Source organism: Pseudochaenichthys georgianus, chromosome 22 (genome assembly GCF_902827115.2).
Source record: "Pseudochaenichthys georgianus chromosome 22, fPseGeo1.2, whole genome shotgun sequence".
Taxonomy (NCBI): Eukaryota; Metazoa; Chordata; class Actinopteri; order Perciformes; family Channichthyidae; genus Pseudochaenichthys; species Pseudochaenichthys georgianus.
This window is the reverse complement of record NC_047524.1, coordinates 29,830,714-29,847,590: the sequence shown is the minus strand read 5'-3', so window position 1 is coordinate 29,847,590 and position 16,877 is coordinate 29,830,714. Positions and strand designations below refer to the sequence as shown.

The window sequence follows — 16,877 nt, the reverse complement described above, 5'->3', positions numbered from 1 at the left end:
TCAGGTCCGATGATACGATAACGAAATCGATCATGGACCTTCTGCCTAGGGTGCTCTGGTACCACGTACACTTATGAGCATCCTTATGTTCGAACATGGTGTTTGTTATGGCCAATCCATGACTAGCACAGAAGTCCAGTAACAAACCACCACTCCGGTTCAGATCAGGGGGGCCGTTCCTCCCAATCACGCCCCTCCAAGTGTCTCCATCATTGCCCACATGTGCGTTGAAGTCTCCCAGCAAGACTAAGGAGTCCCCTTCAGGAGCCCCATACAGGACTCTTTCCAGGGTCTCCAAGAAGGCCGAATACTCTGAACTGCTGTTGGGTGCATAAGCACACACAACAGTCAGAGTTTTCCCCCCCATAACCCGCAGGCGTAGGGAGGCGACCCTCTCGTCCACTGGGGTAAACTCCAACAACGAAGCACCTAACCGGGGACTTGTGAGTATCCCCACACCCGCCCGGCGCCTCACACCTTGAGCAACCCCGGAGAAGAATAGAGTCCAACCCCTATCCAGAAGTAAGGTTCCAGAGCCGACGCTGTGCGTAGAGGTGAGCCCAACCAGATCCAACTGGTACCGCTCCACCTCCCGCACAAGCTCCGGCTCCTTCCCCCCCAGAGAGGTGACGTTCCACGTCCCCAAAGCCAGCTTCTGCCGCCCGGGTCTGGTCCGTCGAGACCCTCCGCTTTCACTGCCACCCGTCTGGCAGCGCACCCGACCCCATCGATGTTTCCCGTAGGTGGTGGGCCCGCGGGACAGAGAAGCGGAGGTGTTGCCCACGTTGCCTTTTCGGGCTGGGCCCGGCCGGGCTCCGTGGCAAGCCCGGCCACCAGACGCTCGCCAACGAGTCCTCCTTCTGGGCCTGGCTCCAGAAGGGGACCCCGGGCTTCCTCCGGGCCGGGTATCCTCACTTCTTGTTTTTCCTTTCATGAGGTCTTTTGAACCAATCTTAGTCTGGCCCCTTGCCTGAGACCAATTTGCCATGGGAGACCCTACCAGGAACACAAGGTTCCAGACAACACAGCCCCCAGGTTCATCAGGGCACCTCTCTGAAGAACCAGCACCTTACCGTGGTAGAGAGGTTTGTGTGCCCTGGTTTGTAAAATATCCATAAAGAAAAAGAAAATCTGTTGACAGTTCTGTTTCTTATGGGTGCTGAGAGAGGTATCCATAGATCTCTTCATGTTGCTCTCAAAGTGCACCAGATTGATGCTTTTAACTTCAATATTTTAAAAAAAATCTTCCCCCTAGAAGAGGTGAGGACCTAGAGGAGGTGAGGACCACCCTAGAGGAGGTGAGGTCCGCCCCCCACTCATAAAAAAAATAGCACTTTACCACTGCCTCAGGGTTTCCGCTAGGATTTTTTCTCGACGGTCAAATGTCCGGGCAGATTTTATTTTACCGGACAAATTTGAAACTTACCGGTCATATTTCAATAATAATAATAATAGTTGTGTAGCAGAGTTTCCGTAAGCAGGTAATTACCGGACTATGAGCAGATATGCTGATGTTTAAAACTCAGTTCACGGGGCTCATTTTGATATTGCTTCAGTTTATAATCGTAACAGATCGAAAAAAAATTCAGATTAATTTTTCAATAAATGATTCCACAAACAACAAACAACATAATTATTACATTCAAACAAACTACTTGTAGTAGATAACGTACATTATTCAGAAGTTTACATCAACTTTGAATAATAACACGGGAGAAACGGAGCCTCTCTTTTCCCCTCTCCCTCCCTCTCTCTCTTGACAGCAGCTCCTGCAGCGTGCTAAACAGAGGGCGGGGCTTCAGGTGATTCTGCAGAGCTGCGTGTCTCGGTCAGACTCAGCAGCTGATCTGATCTCTCTCTCTCTCGCGTCCGGTTACACTTCACTCGCGTTTATGTCCATATCGATCAGATCCAGCTCTCCTGATCGGCCTTTATAGAGAGCACCGATCAAACTATTAAGAGTGAATATCGGCCGATAATGACCGGCGGCCGATCGATCGGAGCCTCCCTAATTATTACCAGACATTTTGACCGTCAGGTTTTGAATTTACCTGTTTTTTATAAATGTTACCAGCTAAAAACCGGTAATTACCGGCTAACGGAAACCCTGCCCTGCCTATATGCCGTGAGCTGATTATGGAGCCTTCATTGTAACAGTAATTCAGATGCAATTAGCCTATAAAAGGCCTCAAATTGGAAGCACTGTCTGGGCCGTCTTTTTCACTCAATTCTGCAATAAGTAGATCTCGCCTTTCACCTAGGCCGAGGTCGGTGATCTTGGGCTTAAAAAGGTTGGTAACCACTGATTTAGATGATCCAGAAGAGGATTGGGAGAATGTCATATGGTCAGATGAAACCAAAATAGAACTTTTTGGTAAAAACTCAACTAGACGTGTTTGGAGGAGAAAGAATGCTGAGTTGCATCCAAAGAACACCATACCTACTGTGAAACATGGGGGTGGAAACATCATGCTTTGGGGCTGTTTTTCTGCAGAGGGACCAGGACGACTGATCCGTGTAAAGGAAAGAATGAATGGGGCCATGTATCGTGAGATTTTGAGTGACAACCTCCTTCCATCAGCAAGGGCATTGAAGATGAAACGTGGCTGGGTCTTTCAGCATGACAATGATCCCAAACACACCGCCCGGGCAACGAAGGAGTGGCTTCGTAAGAAGCATTTCAAGGTCCTGGAGTGGCCAAGCCAGTCTCCAGATCTCAACCCCATAGAAAATCTTTGGAGGGAGTTGAAAGTCTGTGTTGCCCAGCGACAGCCCCAAAACATCACTGCTCTAGAGAAGATCTGCATGGAGGAATGGGCCAAAATACCAACAACAGTGTGTGAAAACCTTGTGAAGACGTTTAACCTCTGTCATTGCCAACAAAGGGTATATAACAAAGTATTGAGATGAACTTTTTTTATTGACCAAATACTTATTTTCCACCATAATTTGCAAATAAATTCTTTAAAAATCAGACAATGTGATTTTCTGGATTTTTTTTTTCTCATTTTGTCTCTCGTAGTTGAGGTATAGCTAGGATGAAAATTACAGGCCTCTCATCTTTTTAAGTGGGAGAACTTGCACAATTGGTGGCTGACTAAATACTTGTTTGCCCCACTGTAAGTGCTTTGTTAATAGTTCTATTGCTCGAAGTGGAGTCGAAAGAGATGAGTTTTCAGTCTCCCCCGGAAGGTGTGTAAGCTATCTGCTGTCCTGATGTCAATGGGGAGCTCATTCCACCATTTTGGAGCCAGGATAGCAAACCCACGTGTTTTTGCTGATGGGAACTTGGGTCCCCCTCGCAGTGCGGGTGCAGCGAGCTGTTTGGCTGATGCAGAGCAGAGAGCACGTGCTGGGGTGTACGGTTTAACCATGTCCTGGATGTAGGAAGGGCCAGATCCATTCGCAGCATGGTACGCAAATATGAATGGTATACTTTTTTCAAACAACCACACATCTCAACTGCCCTAAAACAACACTTCTTGGGAATGTTTTGGCGTCTTCCTCATAGTTACACCTTCTTTACACTTGATAGAACTTTTATCAGAAAAACTAAAATGATTTTAACTTGATCAATCAACTCAGGGTAGAGAGGGTTCATATAATATAAAATAATAACTAATAATTAAACAAATGTACACTACACAAGGCTTATAGTGAAAACCAAAAAATAAACACTAAAACATAGGCCTATATCGCTATCAGCTAAATTGCTACAGCAAACATTGGTTTCGATATTGGCCAAATGGTACTCCAAATATCAGTATTGGCCAAAATATGACTCAAAACATCTCTATTGGCTGAGAATGTGACATGTGTGCATCTCTAATAAAGAAACTAATTCTAAAAGGACTGGAAGCAAAAGCTACTTAGCCAGCACCGGTGATTTTTTTCAGCGTCTTGTGTTTGTCGGTCGTTTTGCGGTTACATTCTGTACCAGTTCTTGGCGGGCAGTTGCGGCGTCATTAAGGCAATTAAGAAAATATGCAATGTAGGCATGTTAACTTACTAAGTAACATTTCCATTCTTACAGTGGCTAAATACAAATGAAGACGCTTTAACTGCATGATGTTCAGATAATGTTAGTGGCTGTTGCGTTTGATGTCAGAGTTCTCCAGCCCCTTTCTTTTGACTGAGGTTACCTGATACACGGAGAGCAGCGTGGAGCCGTTCAGAACCAGGAACTGCAGGTTAGGGGAATGGAAAAGCTCCGGTCCGAGATCTGCACTCTCACAGAACGGGTTATCTTGGTTTTCACACACCTAGAACAACATAGAAAATGGTGCCGTTACAGCGAAAGATGTAAGATCTGATTAAAGCATCAAGACTGGTTTATGATGTGTATTCCCCGAAGGACAAACACGTCCCATCAGCATATCCATTGGTGAAGGAATGAGTCCTAAAACCCGGTAATGATTCAGCATAGTTGGACTTTCAGTTTGTTTTGCCTCGTTTTAATTGGATGTCTGAAGCGAGGTTGATTGTTAACACCAGTTTCTAAACAGGGTGGGTGCTAACAAGTGGCTACATGAGACTCAACGGTTGTCGGGCACATTTAACGGCATCATGCCAAACACAAAGAAAATCATCTCAGTGATTTGGATTCCAAAGTTGTGCGACTATAAATTGTTGTTCCCGTTGGCTTGTTGTCGAGGAACCAGTGCAATGCTAACTTTTAGGTTGCCTACCTCCCTGCATCACTCAGGGGAGTACATCAGACTGGCATTGTTAGCATCAATCCACAGTACCTGGCTGGACAGAGTGGCAGGCCCTCCGGACATGGGGTAATGGCCTAGATGGTTGACTAAGTGTGTGATTACAGTGCTGGCTGCGATGGAGACCAGGCCGTGCTGAATCCGGCTTCGCACTGCAGAAAGAGGACACAGAGGACATGTTTTTTAGAACAATACATTTAAATCAGCAAATATTAAAAGTGCACAGTCTTTGTTTACAGTCTCTTTTTTGACAAAAGAACCTAATTGGTGTGTGGAGCGTTGAAAACAGAAAATACATTATTTTGCGAAGCGCTGGAGTAATTGGAATATTATTGTATATGTATTTTTAACATGATATCTAAGGAGGAGGCTAAGGGCCATGCGCATTCCTTTTTTTATGAGATTAAAGACAGAATTCTGAGATTAATGTCAGAATTCCAAAAATATTATATTATTATATATCTTGGAATTCTGACTTTTTACACGGAATTCTGACTTTAATTTAATCTTTTACAAAGATGTTTGGTCTGATCTAAATGTGGCCCTTGTCCTTTTCCATATATATACATGTTTCGTGACATCACTAGACGCAAATAAACCCAGGAAAAAATGGTGTTCTCACAAAACATTGATATATTCTTGTTGAGCAAAAAATAATGACAACAAAAATGCTTAAAGATACGTGCAGACAAAACGCCCCACTGTGTAAGACCTTTACTTTTTATACTTGCAAGTTAGGAGAAAACTTCAGGAATTACAGCGAGAAAACTAGGAAGAGGTCTAAAGAAACACATTCAGCTCGTACATAGTTTGCCTCATGCTGAGCAGAAGCCAATGCCATCACACACTGTGCTGCCAGCAGATCCTGGCTAATCAACATCAGTACACACACACACACACACACACACACACACACTGTGACACACTGACACACACACACAGTCACACACACTTACACACACACACACACACACACACACACACACACACACACACACACTGTGACACACACACACACACACACTGTCACGCACACACACACTGTCACGCACACACACATTCACACACACACACACACACACTGTGACACACGCACACACACGCACGCACGCACACACACGCACACACACACACTTGTTATTGGCAGGGCTGTGTGTAGAGTACAGATATGTATTGACCAGACATTCTCAACATCTCCCTGAACCTCAGCAGAGCTTTAGGAGGAGGAAGGGAAAGGACATGTCAGTAAAAAAGGAAAATAATAAATAATGTTAGTAGAGATTGAAGCTAAAAGAATAACAGAAGAAAGGAAGTGAAGAGGTGAGGAAGAGAAGATAGAAGTAAAGAGGGAGAGAGGAGAAGTGAAGCGTGGTCTATAGTGGTGCTCCGGTCATTAGCCGAGACGCTGATCCTGGTGGATCGCAGCAGGGGACAATACACACTCTCACACGGATACACACACACACACACACACACGGATACACACACACTCTCACACGGATACACACACACACGGATACACACACACTCTCACACAGATACACACACACACACACACACACACACACACACACACACACACACACACACACTCTCACACGGATACACACACACTCTCACACAGATACACACACACACGCACACACACACACACACACACACATATACGGATACACACACGGATACACACACACTCTCACACGGATACACGGATACACACACGGATACACACACACTCTCACACGGATACACACACACTCTCACACAGATACACACACACACACATACGGATACACACACGGATACACACACACTCTCACACGGATACACACACACACACACTCACACGAATACACACACACTCTCACACGGATACACACACACACTCACACACAGATACACACACTCACACGGATACACACACACACACACACACTCTCTCTCACATGGATACACACACACTCACTCTCTCACACGGACACACACACACACACACACTCACACGGATACACACACACGGATACACACACTCACACACACACACTCTCACATGGAAACACACACACACACACACACACACACACACACACACACACACACACACACGCCAATGCATCACTTTACATATAGAGAGGTATTACAGACTCGTAACGGGGTGACGTAATCAGGATACAAAACAAGTATTCCCTTATTGAGGTAATCCAATAGTAACATTACTTCTATACTGTGATACTCCGATAAGCTTACTGATTATATTTAGGTAACTAGTATTTGTAATGAAATACATTAAAGGTTTAGGGTAGGGTCTTTCAGAAATGAGGTGATTTAAAAAATATAACTTAATATCTGAAAAATTACTTCACTTTTGAAAAATCATTGTATTTTTCAAAGTACATTTTTATCCCATTTCTCATAATGATTCAATAAAAATAAAAAATCCCCTCATTTCTGAAAATAAACTACAATTACGAAGAAATCACCTCAGTTATCAAAAATGGCAAGATTATCCCAAATGACCTACGGTACTTTCCGGACTATAAAGCGCACCTGCATATGAGCCGCAGCAGCTACATTGTCCGTCTGTCTTGCTCTCGTTCTGTCTCTCGGCTCCACTTTTACTTTGGCGCGCGACCTGTCTCACTCTTTTCCGGCCTCCAGCTTTTCCTGCTGGAGCCCGCCGCTTAAAGGTGGCGGGCGCGGACCGGTCCTAGAGCCCATAGTGTTAAGGTGGTTAATGTTACCTGTAAAATCCATAGATTTAGGAGGTTCCCTAGTGGCCGTTAGCTGTACAAAAAAAAAATGGGGAAAAAAGTCGCGGCTTATAGTCCGAAAAGTACGGTACTTTTGATTTGGTAAAGGGGAAACATTTTTTAAAAATCAACATATTTAAAAAAAAAAAATCCCAACCCTGCTGGATAATAGGTTTCTGAGTGTGTGATATTCTACCTTCGGTGACAGGCTGCAGTTTGCTGGAGCGCTCAGAGTCCGGGCTGTGCAGCGGTTCTGGTTCTCGGAGGCTCTCTAGCGGCAGGAACGGGTCGTAGTCCGGACTCAGCAGGTCGGACATCTGCAGCGGGTAATACTTAGGACTGTTGAACGACTGGGCTCCATACACACAGCCGTGTAACACCTGGAATATTTCAAAAGGAAAGGGACATCAGATTGAACTCCATTGAGCCTCATTAATAGCCCATGTTCAGCTTTACTTCCCTGATGCTTACACTTTATGTGATGAACACTTATCTTTAATATAGGATTAGGGGGAATTTATGCTTAAAAGTGTGCCAAGTGTAAGTTATGACCAGGTTAACATTAATAACAGAATGTGAAGAGTGTTGCTGTTATAACAAATGCTTTTATGTATTGTATGCAGAGATATTGGGTGGCTGCGGCTCAGGTGGTAAATGGGTGTCTAGGGGTCAAACGTTGGTACTACAACTTCCATATCAGTATGTGACGTCATTCGGCCCAAAAATAATTTTCCCATTAAGAAACATTGGGAAAGAGACGTCAGTAAATTGCATAGTCAGGGCATTCTGGCTCCATGCGCCACTGAGCAACTTTCCTCCCGCCTACGACACTGTATCCAGTTCCCTTTAAACATCCTTTCAGTCAACATGTCAAAATGTCAGCAAATTGCTCCCCTCTTGTTACTCTAGATGGGGTAATAAATCTCTCTAATACATCTAATAAATCTCTCTAATAAATCTCTCTAATAAATCTAATAAATCTCTCTAATAAATCCAACTGTACGAGTGTTTAGATTTTTTTTACAATTTAACGTTTTTGTGTGAGTGTTGGCAGATGAAGTTCGGTAGAAAGAAATGTGTTTTGGAGATAGAGCCGACATCTCTACGGCCGATATCTGCCGCCCTCAGCAAGTCACATCTAAATTGATAACAAGCACTACATGTTAGAGGATTTCATTTTGATTATCAGTTCAATTGTCCCTTTAGAGCAGGGGTGGGGAACCTCCGGCCTCCGGGCCGTATACGGCCCGCGAGACCATTTGATACGGCCCTCGAGGTAATTTATAAATACACGCAAAAAATTAAGAAATTAAAGAAATCTAGACCGCAAAAGAATTAAACAAGCGAGTGCCTGTTTTTCCTTGCTAAAATCAGGGTCATTGAACACAACACAAGCCTAATGTGTCATCACAAGGGCTGCTCCGGCACTTCAGATAAGGAGCCGTACACATGCCGCCGTTTCTGCGTGGCTGTGTCTTTAGCTGAAAGCCCAGTGGCGATCTGTTCATCTGTGATACTGATCATACAGTCAATAACTTTGTTGTTATTAGCATCTGGTTAGCTAGCTATGCTAACGAATATAAGAAGCTTTTTCTACAACCAGTGAGGTAGAGGCACATCTTTATATGATCATTATAGTTATACAAAAATAAGAGAATAAAGTAAGTATACAAGAATACAATTTGAAAGGGGAGTGATTTGTAAAATATCCATAAAGAAAAAGAAAATCGGCTTCCAGTTCTGTTTCATCTGGGTGTTGAGAGATGTTTCCATAGATCTCTTAATGTTGCCCTCAAAGTGCACCAGATTGATGCTTTTAACTTCAACATTTAAAAATAAATCTTGGGGGAGCATGCCCACGGACCCCGCTAGAGGAGGTTAGGTCCGCCCCCCCGCCCTTAAATCATGTTCACATGGTTAGGACACTAAATACATTACATTACATGTCATTTGTTAGACGCTTTTATCCAAAGCGACTTACATACATTCAATACTGTGGACAATCCCCACAGGAGCAATTTGGGGTGAAGTGTCCCAGGGACACAACGAGATGCTGACTGCAGTGGGACTCAAACTTACCCTGATTCGAAGTCCTTTGCATTGAATTTGCACACATATTGTGTCCATATCTTTCTGTTTTGGTGGTCCTGCCACAACCGTGCACGTGCATGCATGCACGAGTCATGGTAAGATATCTGGATTAAGAAGTTGCTTTTTCTTTGCACAGCATGAAAGAAGGGCCAAATTAATGGGCTGTGATTTTAGTATTTTTAAGCAGAGGTCAATAATTTGTACGGCCCTCGGAGGATGTTGAAGCAATTGAAATGGCCCTTGAGGAAAAAGGTTCCCCACCCCTGCTTTAGAGCAGTGATTCTCAAATGGGGGTACGCGGACCCCTAGGGGTACATTGGGGTACTGCAGGGGGTACGTGAGAAAAATAAATAAAAAGTTAATTCAAAAAATACCATGCATGATTACAAAAATAATCTTAGTAAAATAAGTGAAATAGAAAACACAATTTTATATATAATATTCCTAGAACCACTAAGGGGGTCCTCATATAAACATGTCAAATTTAAGTATTGTATCTTATAGTTTTTCATTGGTTTGTTAAACATATATTACTTCAATTGAAAAACTCCTTGGAAAAATCTGTTTTAATTGGTTTTCGTTATATTATATTAGATCGAATAGAGAGCGATGAAACCCTCTTTAATGGTCACACGCGCAGAGTACACAGCACACAGTGACATGTGTTCTCTGCTTTTAACACCTCCTAGTACCAGGAGTCTAGTACTAGGAGCAGTGGGCAGCTATTGGACAGCGCCCGGGGGGCAATGGGAGTGAGGGGGGAAGGGGGTTGTCTGGTGCCTTGCTCAAGGGCACCACGGCAGGGCAGGAGGTGAACTGGGACCTCTCCAAGTAGCAGTCCACACTCCATATTTAGGTCTAGACGGGGACTTGAACCAGCGAGCCTACGGCTCACAGTCCAAGCCCCTACTGACTGAGCCACTGCCGGACTCATTCAGGCATAAAGATGAAAATATCCTTAGTTTGTTGTAATTCATGCATGAAGGAGTTAATAAATCACACACTGATGGAACATCACTATATTGTAATTATGTATATAGGCTTTTTCTATCAAAAATGTCCCGGGTCGGTCAGGGGGTACTTGGCTGAGAAAATGTTTCACAGGGGGTACATTACTGAAACAAGTTTGAGAAGCACTGCTTTAATATATGATGTTTCCCTATAGTTTGAAGAACATAATTGACCTTATGTTAAAGACACACACACACACACACACACACACACACACACACACACACACACACACACACACACACACACACACACACACACACACACACACACACACACACACACACACACACACACACACACACACACACACACACACACACACACACACACACACACACACACACACACACACACACACACACACACACACACACACACACACACACACACACACACACACACACACACACCTTATAAATACAGCTGAGCAGGGTCTTGGTGGGCTGCTCCTTCTCTGGGGGGCTTCTGGTCTGAACAGGCTGGAGGAGAGTCTTTGGAGGCAGAGCCATCACCCAGTCCAGCAGACACAGCAGGAGGGACACCACCAGCTGGCACACAATAAACATACACACGGGTAAAAGGTGAGTTTCCAAGCAGAAAGAGGAATACAGTGTGTGATGGGAAAGTGAATGTGTGTTACCCTTTTATCCAGCTCATGAGGAGAAGTCTCGGTAGTAGGCAGCAAGTGTGTGATGGTGGCGATCAGAATCTAAGAACAAATACAATCAGAGAAGAATTGTTTTTCTACATCAGAACTGTTACAATGATTACTTCTGGTTAGAATTTAATCATGTAAAAATAAATCCAAAAATAAGAAAATATGATATTACATCTGACTTCATTTCCCACTAGATAATCTACACACCTATAATCAGAAACGGTTGAAATACAACTATAAGTGATACACTGCATTAGATAAAGACCTACTTGTTTATCTAAATATTTGTGTATATATATATATATATATATATATATATATATTTCAGTATTCATTTTTTTTATTTATTTTTTTATTTCTCTAAAACTGTTACCAAACCAGATGTATCCATGATAATCCAAGTATGCTGATTCTAATTGATTGATTCCATTCACACATTATGATTTCATTTATCAGAAATAAGAAATTAAACAAGTATTGAAATAATTAAAACAAATAAAGTCTCACCTCTACAATCTTCTTTGGAGTGTCGGGGGGGAATTCCTGAAGATAATCCACGTGGCTGATCAGGAGGTGCAGGATGTCCGACGCCACCAGGGCTACATTCTTATTGGGGTACTGCCAACACAATCAAATATGTGACTTCATTCACAGGTGTTTGGAGCAAACGCATTATTTGATCCACTCATTTAATATATATGATTCGGGAAACAAGTACTCAATTTTTGGTACTCAAGTAAAAGTATGAAAGTATTGGCTTAAAAGTATACTTAAGAAAGATTTGAATGCAGGTCTCTACTTGTAATTGTTTTAACATTAAAGGTGGGGTAGGTAAGTTTGAGAAACCGGCTCGAGATACACTTGTTATATTCCATGAAATGCTCTTAACATCCGATAGCAATGAATATCTGAAGTGCTTTGACAAAAAATCCATTAAAAAATGTCATCTGTGGAAGCCGTAGTACTGTAAAAAGCACGACCAATCATCTGAGCCGGCCCGGCTAAAGTAACTGGATGGCCTACCTGCCTGTCAGCCTTCCATCTGGGCACACACTTATCTCGTGCCCTCATTGGTCGTGTGTGTTGGAGGAGGGGCTCTGTGAGGAAGTGGCAGATTTTTTCCGGCTGTGTATTTTCAAATTCTAGTGCACTCGAGCTGGTTTCTCCAAACTTACCTACCCCACCTTTAAGGAATGCCACTTTTTTAAAGTATGAAATCTGAGTTCTTCTTACACATATTTTAGAACAAAACGTAAAATAATCCTGAATCTTCTATTTACCACATTCCTTATTTAAGGCATCTAACAAAAAAACATTTAAAAATAAATTGACTTTAAAATAATCGAAGCTTAACGGTACGTCCACACAGCAGCTTTAAACAAATCTTCCAACGCTTCCAACGCTTCTCTGCCCGTTGACTTTGAACGGGGATGACGTCACTTTGCCTCGCTTTTCGCCGAACTGCATTGTGGGGGAGCGAAGCGAAGATTTCCAGGATTTTCAGGATTCAAAAGTTGAGCAATGTTCAACTTTTGAAGCTGAGCTGGAAGCGCCAGCCAATCAAATCCCGTTTATGCAAATCTGACATTAGAAGCGCTAGCCAATCAAACCGCGTGTAAGCAGGGAGAAACAGACCGCAGTTCATTTCCTCATATTCCAAACGAGAAGTTACGGTAGCAAATCACCCGGTTCTTTACGACCAGAACTATTAACGGATACAAACCGGAGGAACCAGCATGGAGGGAGGTGGCAGAGACAGTGGGGGAACTGGTAGGTTTTCGCCTGTTTGGGGAGTTTATATATATATATATATATATATATATATATATATATATATATATTGCTCGCATAAAATCGCCGGGGTTTTTTGCTTTGTATGTCGGGGGCGGGAGATTCATGTGATTGGTTGTTGGTCGCAAAAAATCCCCAAGCTTTCAGACACGCCCAGCTCCAAGATTTTCAAGATGTTTTCAAAGCTGCTGTGTGGACGTACCGTAAGAGCTTAAAATGCTAACTCATTCCCGGGTTTTAGGACTCATTCCTGCATCAATCTATAACTGCTTCTTAACTGGGGCAACAAATACGTTCGTCATAATCCTATATTATCAAATCGAATGATTGTGATCCTTTATTCTTGTAATGTGTATCCATGGAACTGCCCCCCCCCCCTACCTCAAGGAACTCCTCACCCCTCATACTTCCTTGCGGACCTCCCGCTCCAGCAAAACCAACCTCCTCAAACCCCCCAGGACCAAGCTCCGTACTATGGGAGACCGGGCCTTCTGCGCGGCTGCTCCCAGCCTGTGGAACGCTCTCCCCGACCACACGAGAGCACAGACCGTGGAGGCTTTTCAAAAAGGCCTCAAACCCCATCTGTTCAATCGAGCCTTTTCCTAGGCCTTTCATCTTATTACTACCCTTTTATTATTGTATTGTTTGTTTTGACTGCTTTTTAATCACTCTACTGTGTTGTGTACAGTTTTTATTTTGTTCCATGCTAAATGCTTGTAGCACTTCGGGATACTCAGATATGAAGTGCGTTTATAAATTAAACCCATTATTATTATTAATGTTATATATTATAAGGGTGTTAATCTTTCTTTTATGTATACAATAGAATGCAGGTCAATTAGTGACAAGAGAAATAAATAACAGATGCTGCAATGAGGATTACAACATGGAAACTAAAAGTGCTTCTAGATACGAGCAGGAGCGGGTAGCGGGAACAAGACGGCAGGAAGTGGCTCCACATGGAAACATGACAATCCCTACAGCTTTGTTTATGTGTGTGTGATTGTGTGTGTGTTTGAATGTCACTGGGCCTGTGTGTGGGGCTACTGGCTGCTGGTATGAAGGCAAGAGATGCAAGTGGACAAGATGTGTGCACAGCTTGCAGCATTCCCTCTGGATTAGTGTCCTATCTGAAGGAGGACCAAACATATTGACTGTCCAGGGTTTGCTCCCAGGAGTCAGTGAATGCTAGTGTGTGTGTGTGTGTGTGTGTGTGTGTGTGTGTGTGTGTGTGTGTGTGTGTGTGTGTGTGTGTGTGTGTGTGTGTGTGTGTGTGTGTGTGTGTGTGTGTGTGTGTGTGTGTTGATGTGATGTTGTAGCTGGCCATTGGCTGCCGATACACGGGCTAGGGATTCCAAGGTGGAAGAGGTATGTGTGTGTGTGTCCATCTCGAGCCACTTGGCGGCAGATGAGACGGTGAATGCTGGACAGTGTGTCTGATCCGCGGGCCTGAAACAGACAATACCACCTGAGGCAATGTACAAGACGATGTTTGTGTATCACTCTTTGGCTACACAACACGAGCAATGCAGCTCTCATTGTGTGGTATCAAGCCATTGTTTAAAAAGAGGATTGTGAATTACATTCAAGAAGAAAAATATATCAGTATTCCTTTGTATTGGAAGTTTTTGTTATAACAGTTTATTAATATTACTAGCTGTTGATGTCACACTCGGGGTTTGAATGAGGAAAGGTGTGCAAAGTCGTATTTGACTCTTCTTGATGATGTTCTAATTCATTTACTTGACTCCGGGGCACAGAGAGGAAACCAGTTTTAAGATGTTGAAAAGTTCATTAAACATAAAAAGGCATTTCAAAGAAGTTGTGTTGGAGTTTGTGTTATTCTACATTTTGACACCAAGATTTTCTGATTTTTACTGCAAATGTACATCGGTTCCAAATATCGGTTATCGGTCTCCTTGATTACTAATAATTGGTATCGGCCTTGAAAAAGCCATATCGGTCGATCCCTAATTAATATTAAAAAAATAAATCTTGTTATCATTAAAAGATCATGTCATAACCTTAAAAATATCTGGGTATAAAAAAACAAATATCTTGTTTAATAATATAAAAAGGTATTGGATTCCAAATGAAATGCAACCCTTCAATGACCATTAAATAAGCTATACTTTGAAGCTGCACAGAGTAGTCACTGACCTTCAGAGTGACGCAGATGACATTGAGAGCGTCTTTAATCTGCGGGTGCTGAGTCCCGTGAGCCAGCTCCTCACACAGCCAGATCCCCAGACTGCACAGAGCCACACACCTGAACACAAACACACTGTGTGAGCATGTGATGCTGTTATACACACACAGTAATAGATAGTCCTGCAAAACTCCACATGTATGTAAACATGCTTTACACACGTAGATATTAGGAATATCAAATGTGGAAGCGCCCTAAAGCAAGCTTATGAAAACTAGATTTCCCCTTCTGGAATTAATAATATACGTCTTCTTCTAAATGTTGGGGGACTAGAAACACATTTAAATAAAACGCTATCCAACTCTATACCACAAACTATGATATTAAAATAAGAAATATGTTACCGAGCAGGAGCAGAGGGTTCGTCCCTGGCAGAGGTCAGGATGGTTTTGATAATGTGCTCCTAAAAAGCAAAGCATACACAAAAACACAGTGAATTAACACAATATATATCTACATGCATGTAGCAACTTCTTCTACAGGTCCCACACACACACACACACACACACACACACAGTTAGGTGTGTCACAGACTCAAAGTTGCATTGGTTTTTCAGATAGTGAGAAAAGTGATGCATGGGATTACATAAACGTTCACACACACTCGCTGGTCCCGTCCCTCTGGTCGCTGCTAATGACCGCTTAGTGATTCAGAACAAGTATGTGCTTTGTAAGGAACCAGTGAGCGGGGCTGAGGTGCTGCCACGCATGGCATTATCTGTTTACACGGCGACAACAACAATAACAACATCACTGCAATAGCTCTGGGCTGGTACAAGAATGAGTAATGAGACATTAACCTAATAGTTTGGATCTACAACCCCCGCTGACGGCAGCCTGATGTGTTACAGGGTTTTGACTGACTGGATTACACACAGAGATGGGGGCAGTTTTAAAGTATCCTGTCATGTTAGAAGGTGGTAAGGATATTTTAATGATACAACTTTTACGTCATTACTGTTATCATCTTTCTATCTAGAGAATTGTTTTTGTTTGTTTATCAAAACCTTTCGTAGTAACTTTTTCTATAAAGCATAACTTCTTTTATAACAAACTCACAACCTGTTTGTTACATTGCTTTGTTGAGTACTCGATGCCGATTGGTCAATTTTGAACATTCTGTGGTCTGCTCTTTTCGCTATCAGACCGCTGCCAAGGACAGCAGACTGTTGCCAAGGATAGCAGACCACCTTTAAGGACAGTAGACCATTGCTAAGGATAGCAGACCGTTATTAAGGATAGCAGACCGTTGCTAAGGATAGCAAACCGTTGCTTAGGATAGCAAACCGTTGCTTAGGATAGCAGACCGTTGCTAAGGATAGCAGACCGTTGTTAAGAATAGCAAACCGCTGTTAAGGAAAGCAGACTGTTGCTAAGGATAGCAGACCGTTGTTAAGGACAGCAGACCGTTGCTAAGGACAGCAGACCGTTGCTAAGGATAGCAGACCGCTGCTAAGGATAGCAGACCGCTGCTAAGGATAGCAGACCGCTGCTAAGGATAGCAGACCGCTGTTAAGGACAGCAGACCGTTGCTAAGGACAGCAGACCGTTTCAAAGGATAGCAGACCGTTGCTAAGGATAGCAGACCGCTTTTAAGGACAGCAGACCGTCGCTAAGGACAGCAGACCGTTGCTAAGGACAGCAGACCG

General features: G+C 43.1%; 1 protein-coding gene across 7 annotated transcripts in view; it reads right to left on the bottom strand.

Moving 5' to 3' along the window:
- Window positions 1-16,877, bottom strand: part of ralgapa1 (Ral GTPase activating protein catalytic subunit alpha 1) — a 102,718-nt gene that overhangs the window by 47,305 nt on the left and 38,536 nt on the right. For all 7 annotated transcript variants that reach the window (XM_071201695.1, XM_071201693.1, XM_071201694.1 and 4 more), the window contains 8 exons: window positions 15,573-15,631; window positions 15,180-15,288; window positions 11,736-11,846; window positions 11,211-11,279; window positions 10,981-11,118; window positions 7,662-7,845; window positions 4,749-4,867; window positions 4,143-4,262 (listed from right to left, as the gene is read on the bottom strand). In XM_071201695.1, the coding sequence (XP_071057796.1) occupies window positions 4,143-4,262; window positions 4,749-4,867; window positions 7,662-7,845; window positions 10,981-11,118; window positions 11,211-11,279; window positions 11,736-11,846; window positions 15,180-15,288; window positions 15,573-15,631 (909 nt within the window). The remainder of the gene's footprint in view (window positions 1-4,142; window positions 4,263-4,748; window positions 4,868-7,661; window positions 7,846-10,980; window positions 11,119-11,210; window positions 11,280-11,735; window positions 11,847-15,179; window positions 15,289-15,572; window positions 15,632-16,877) is intronic.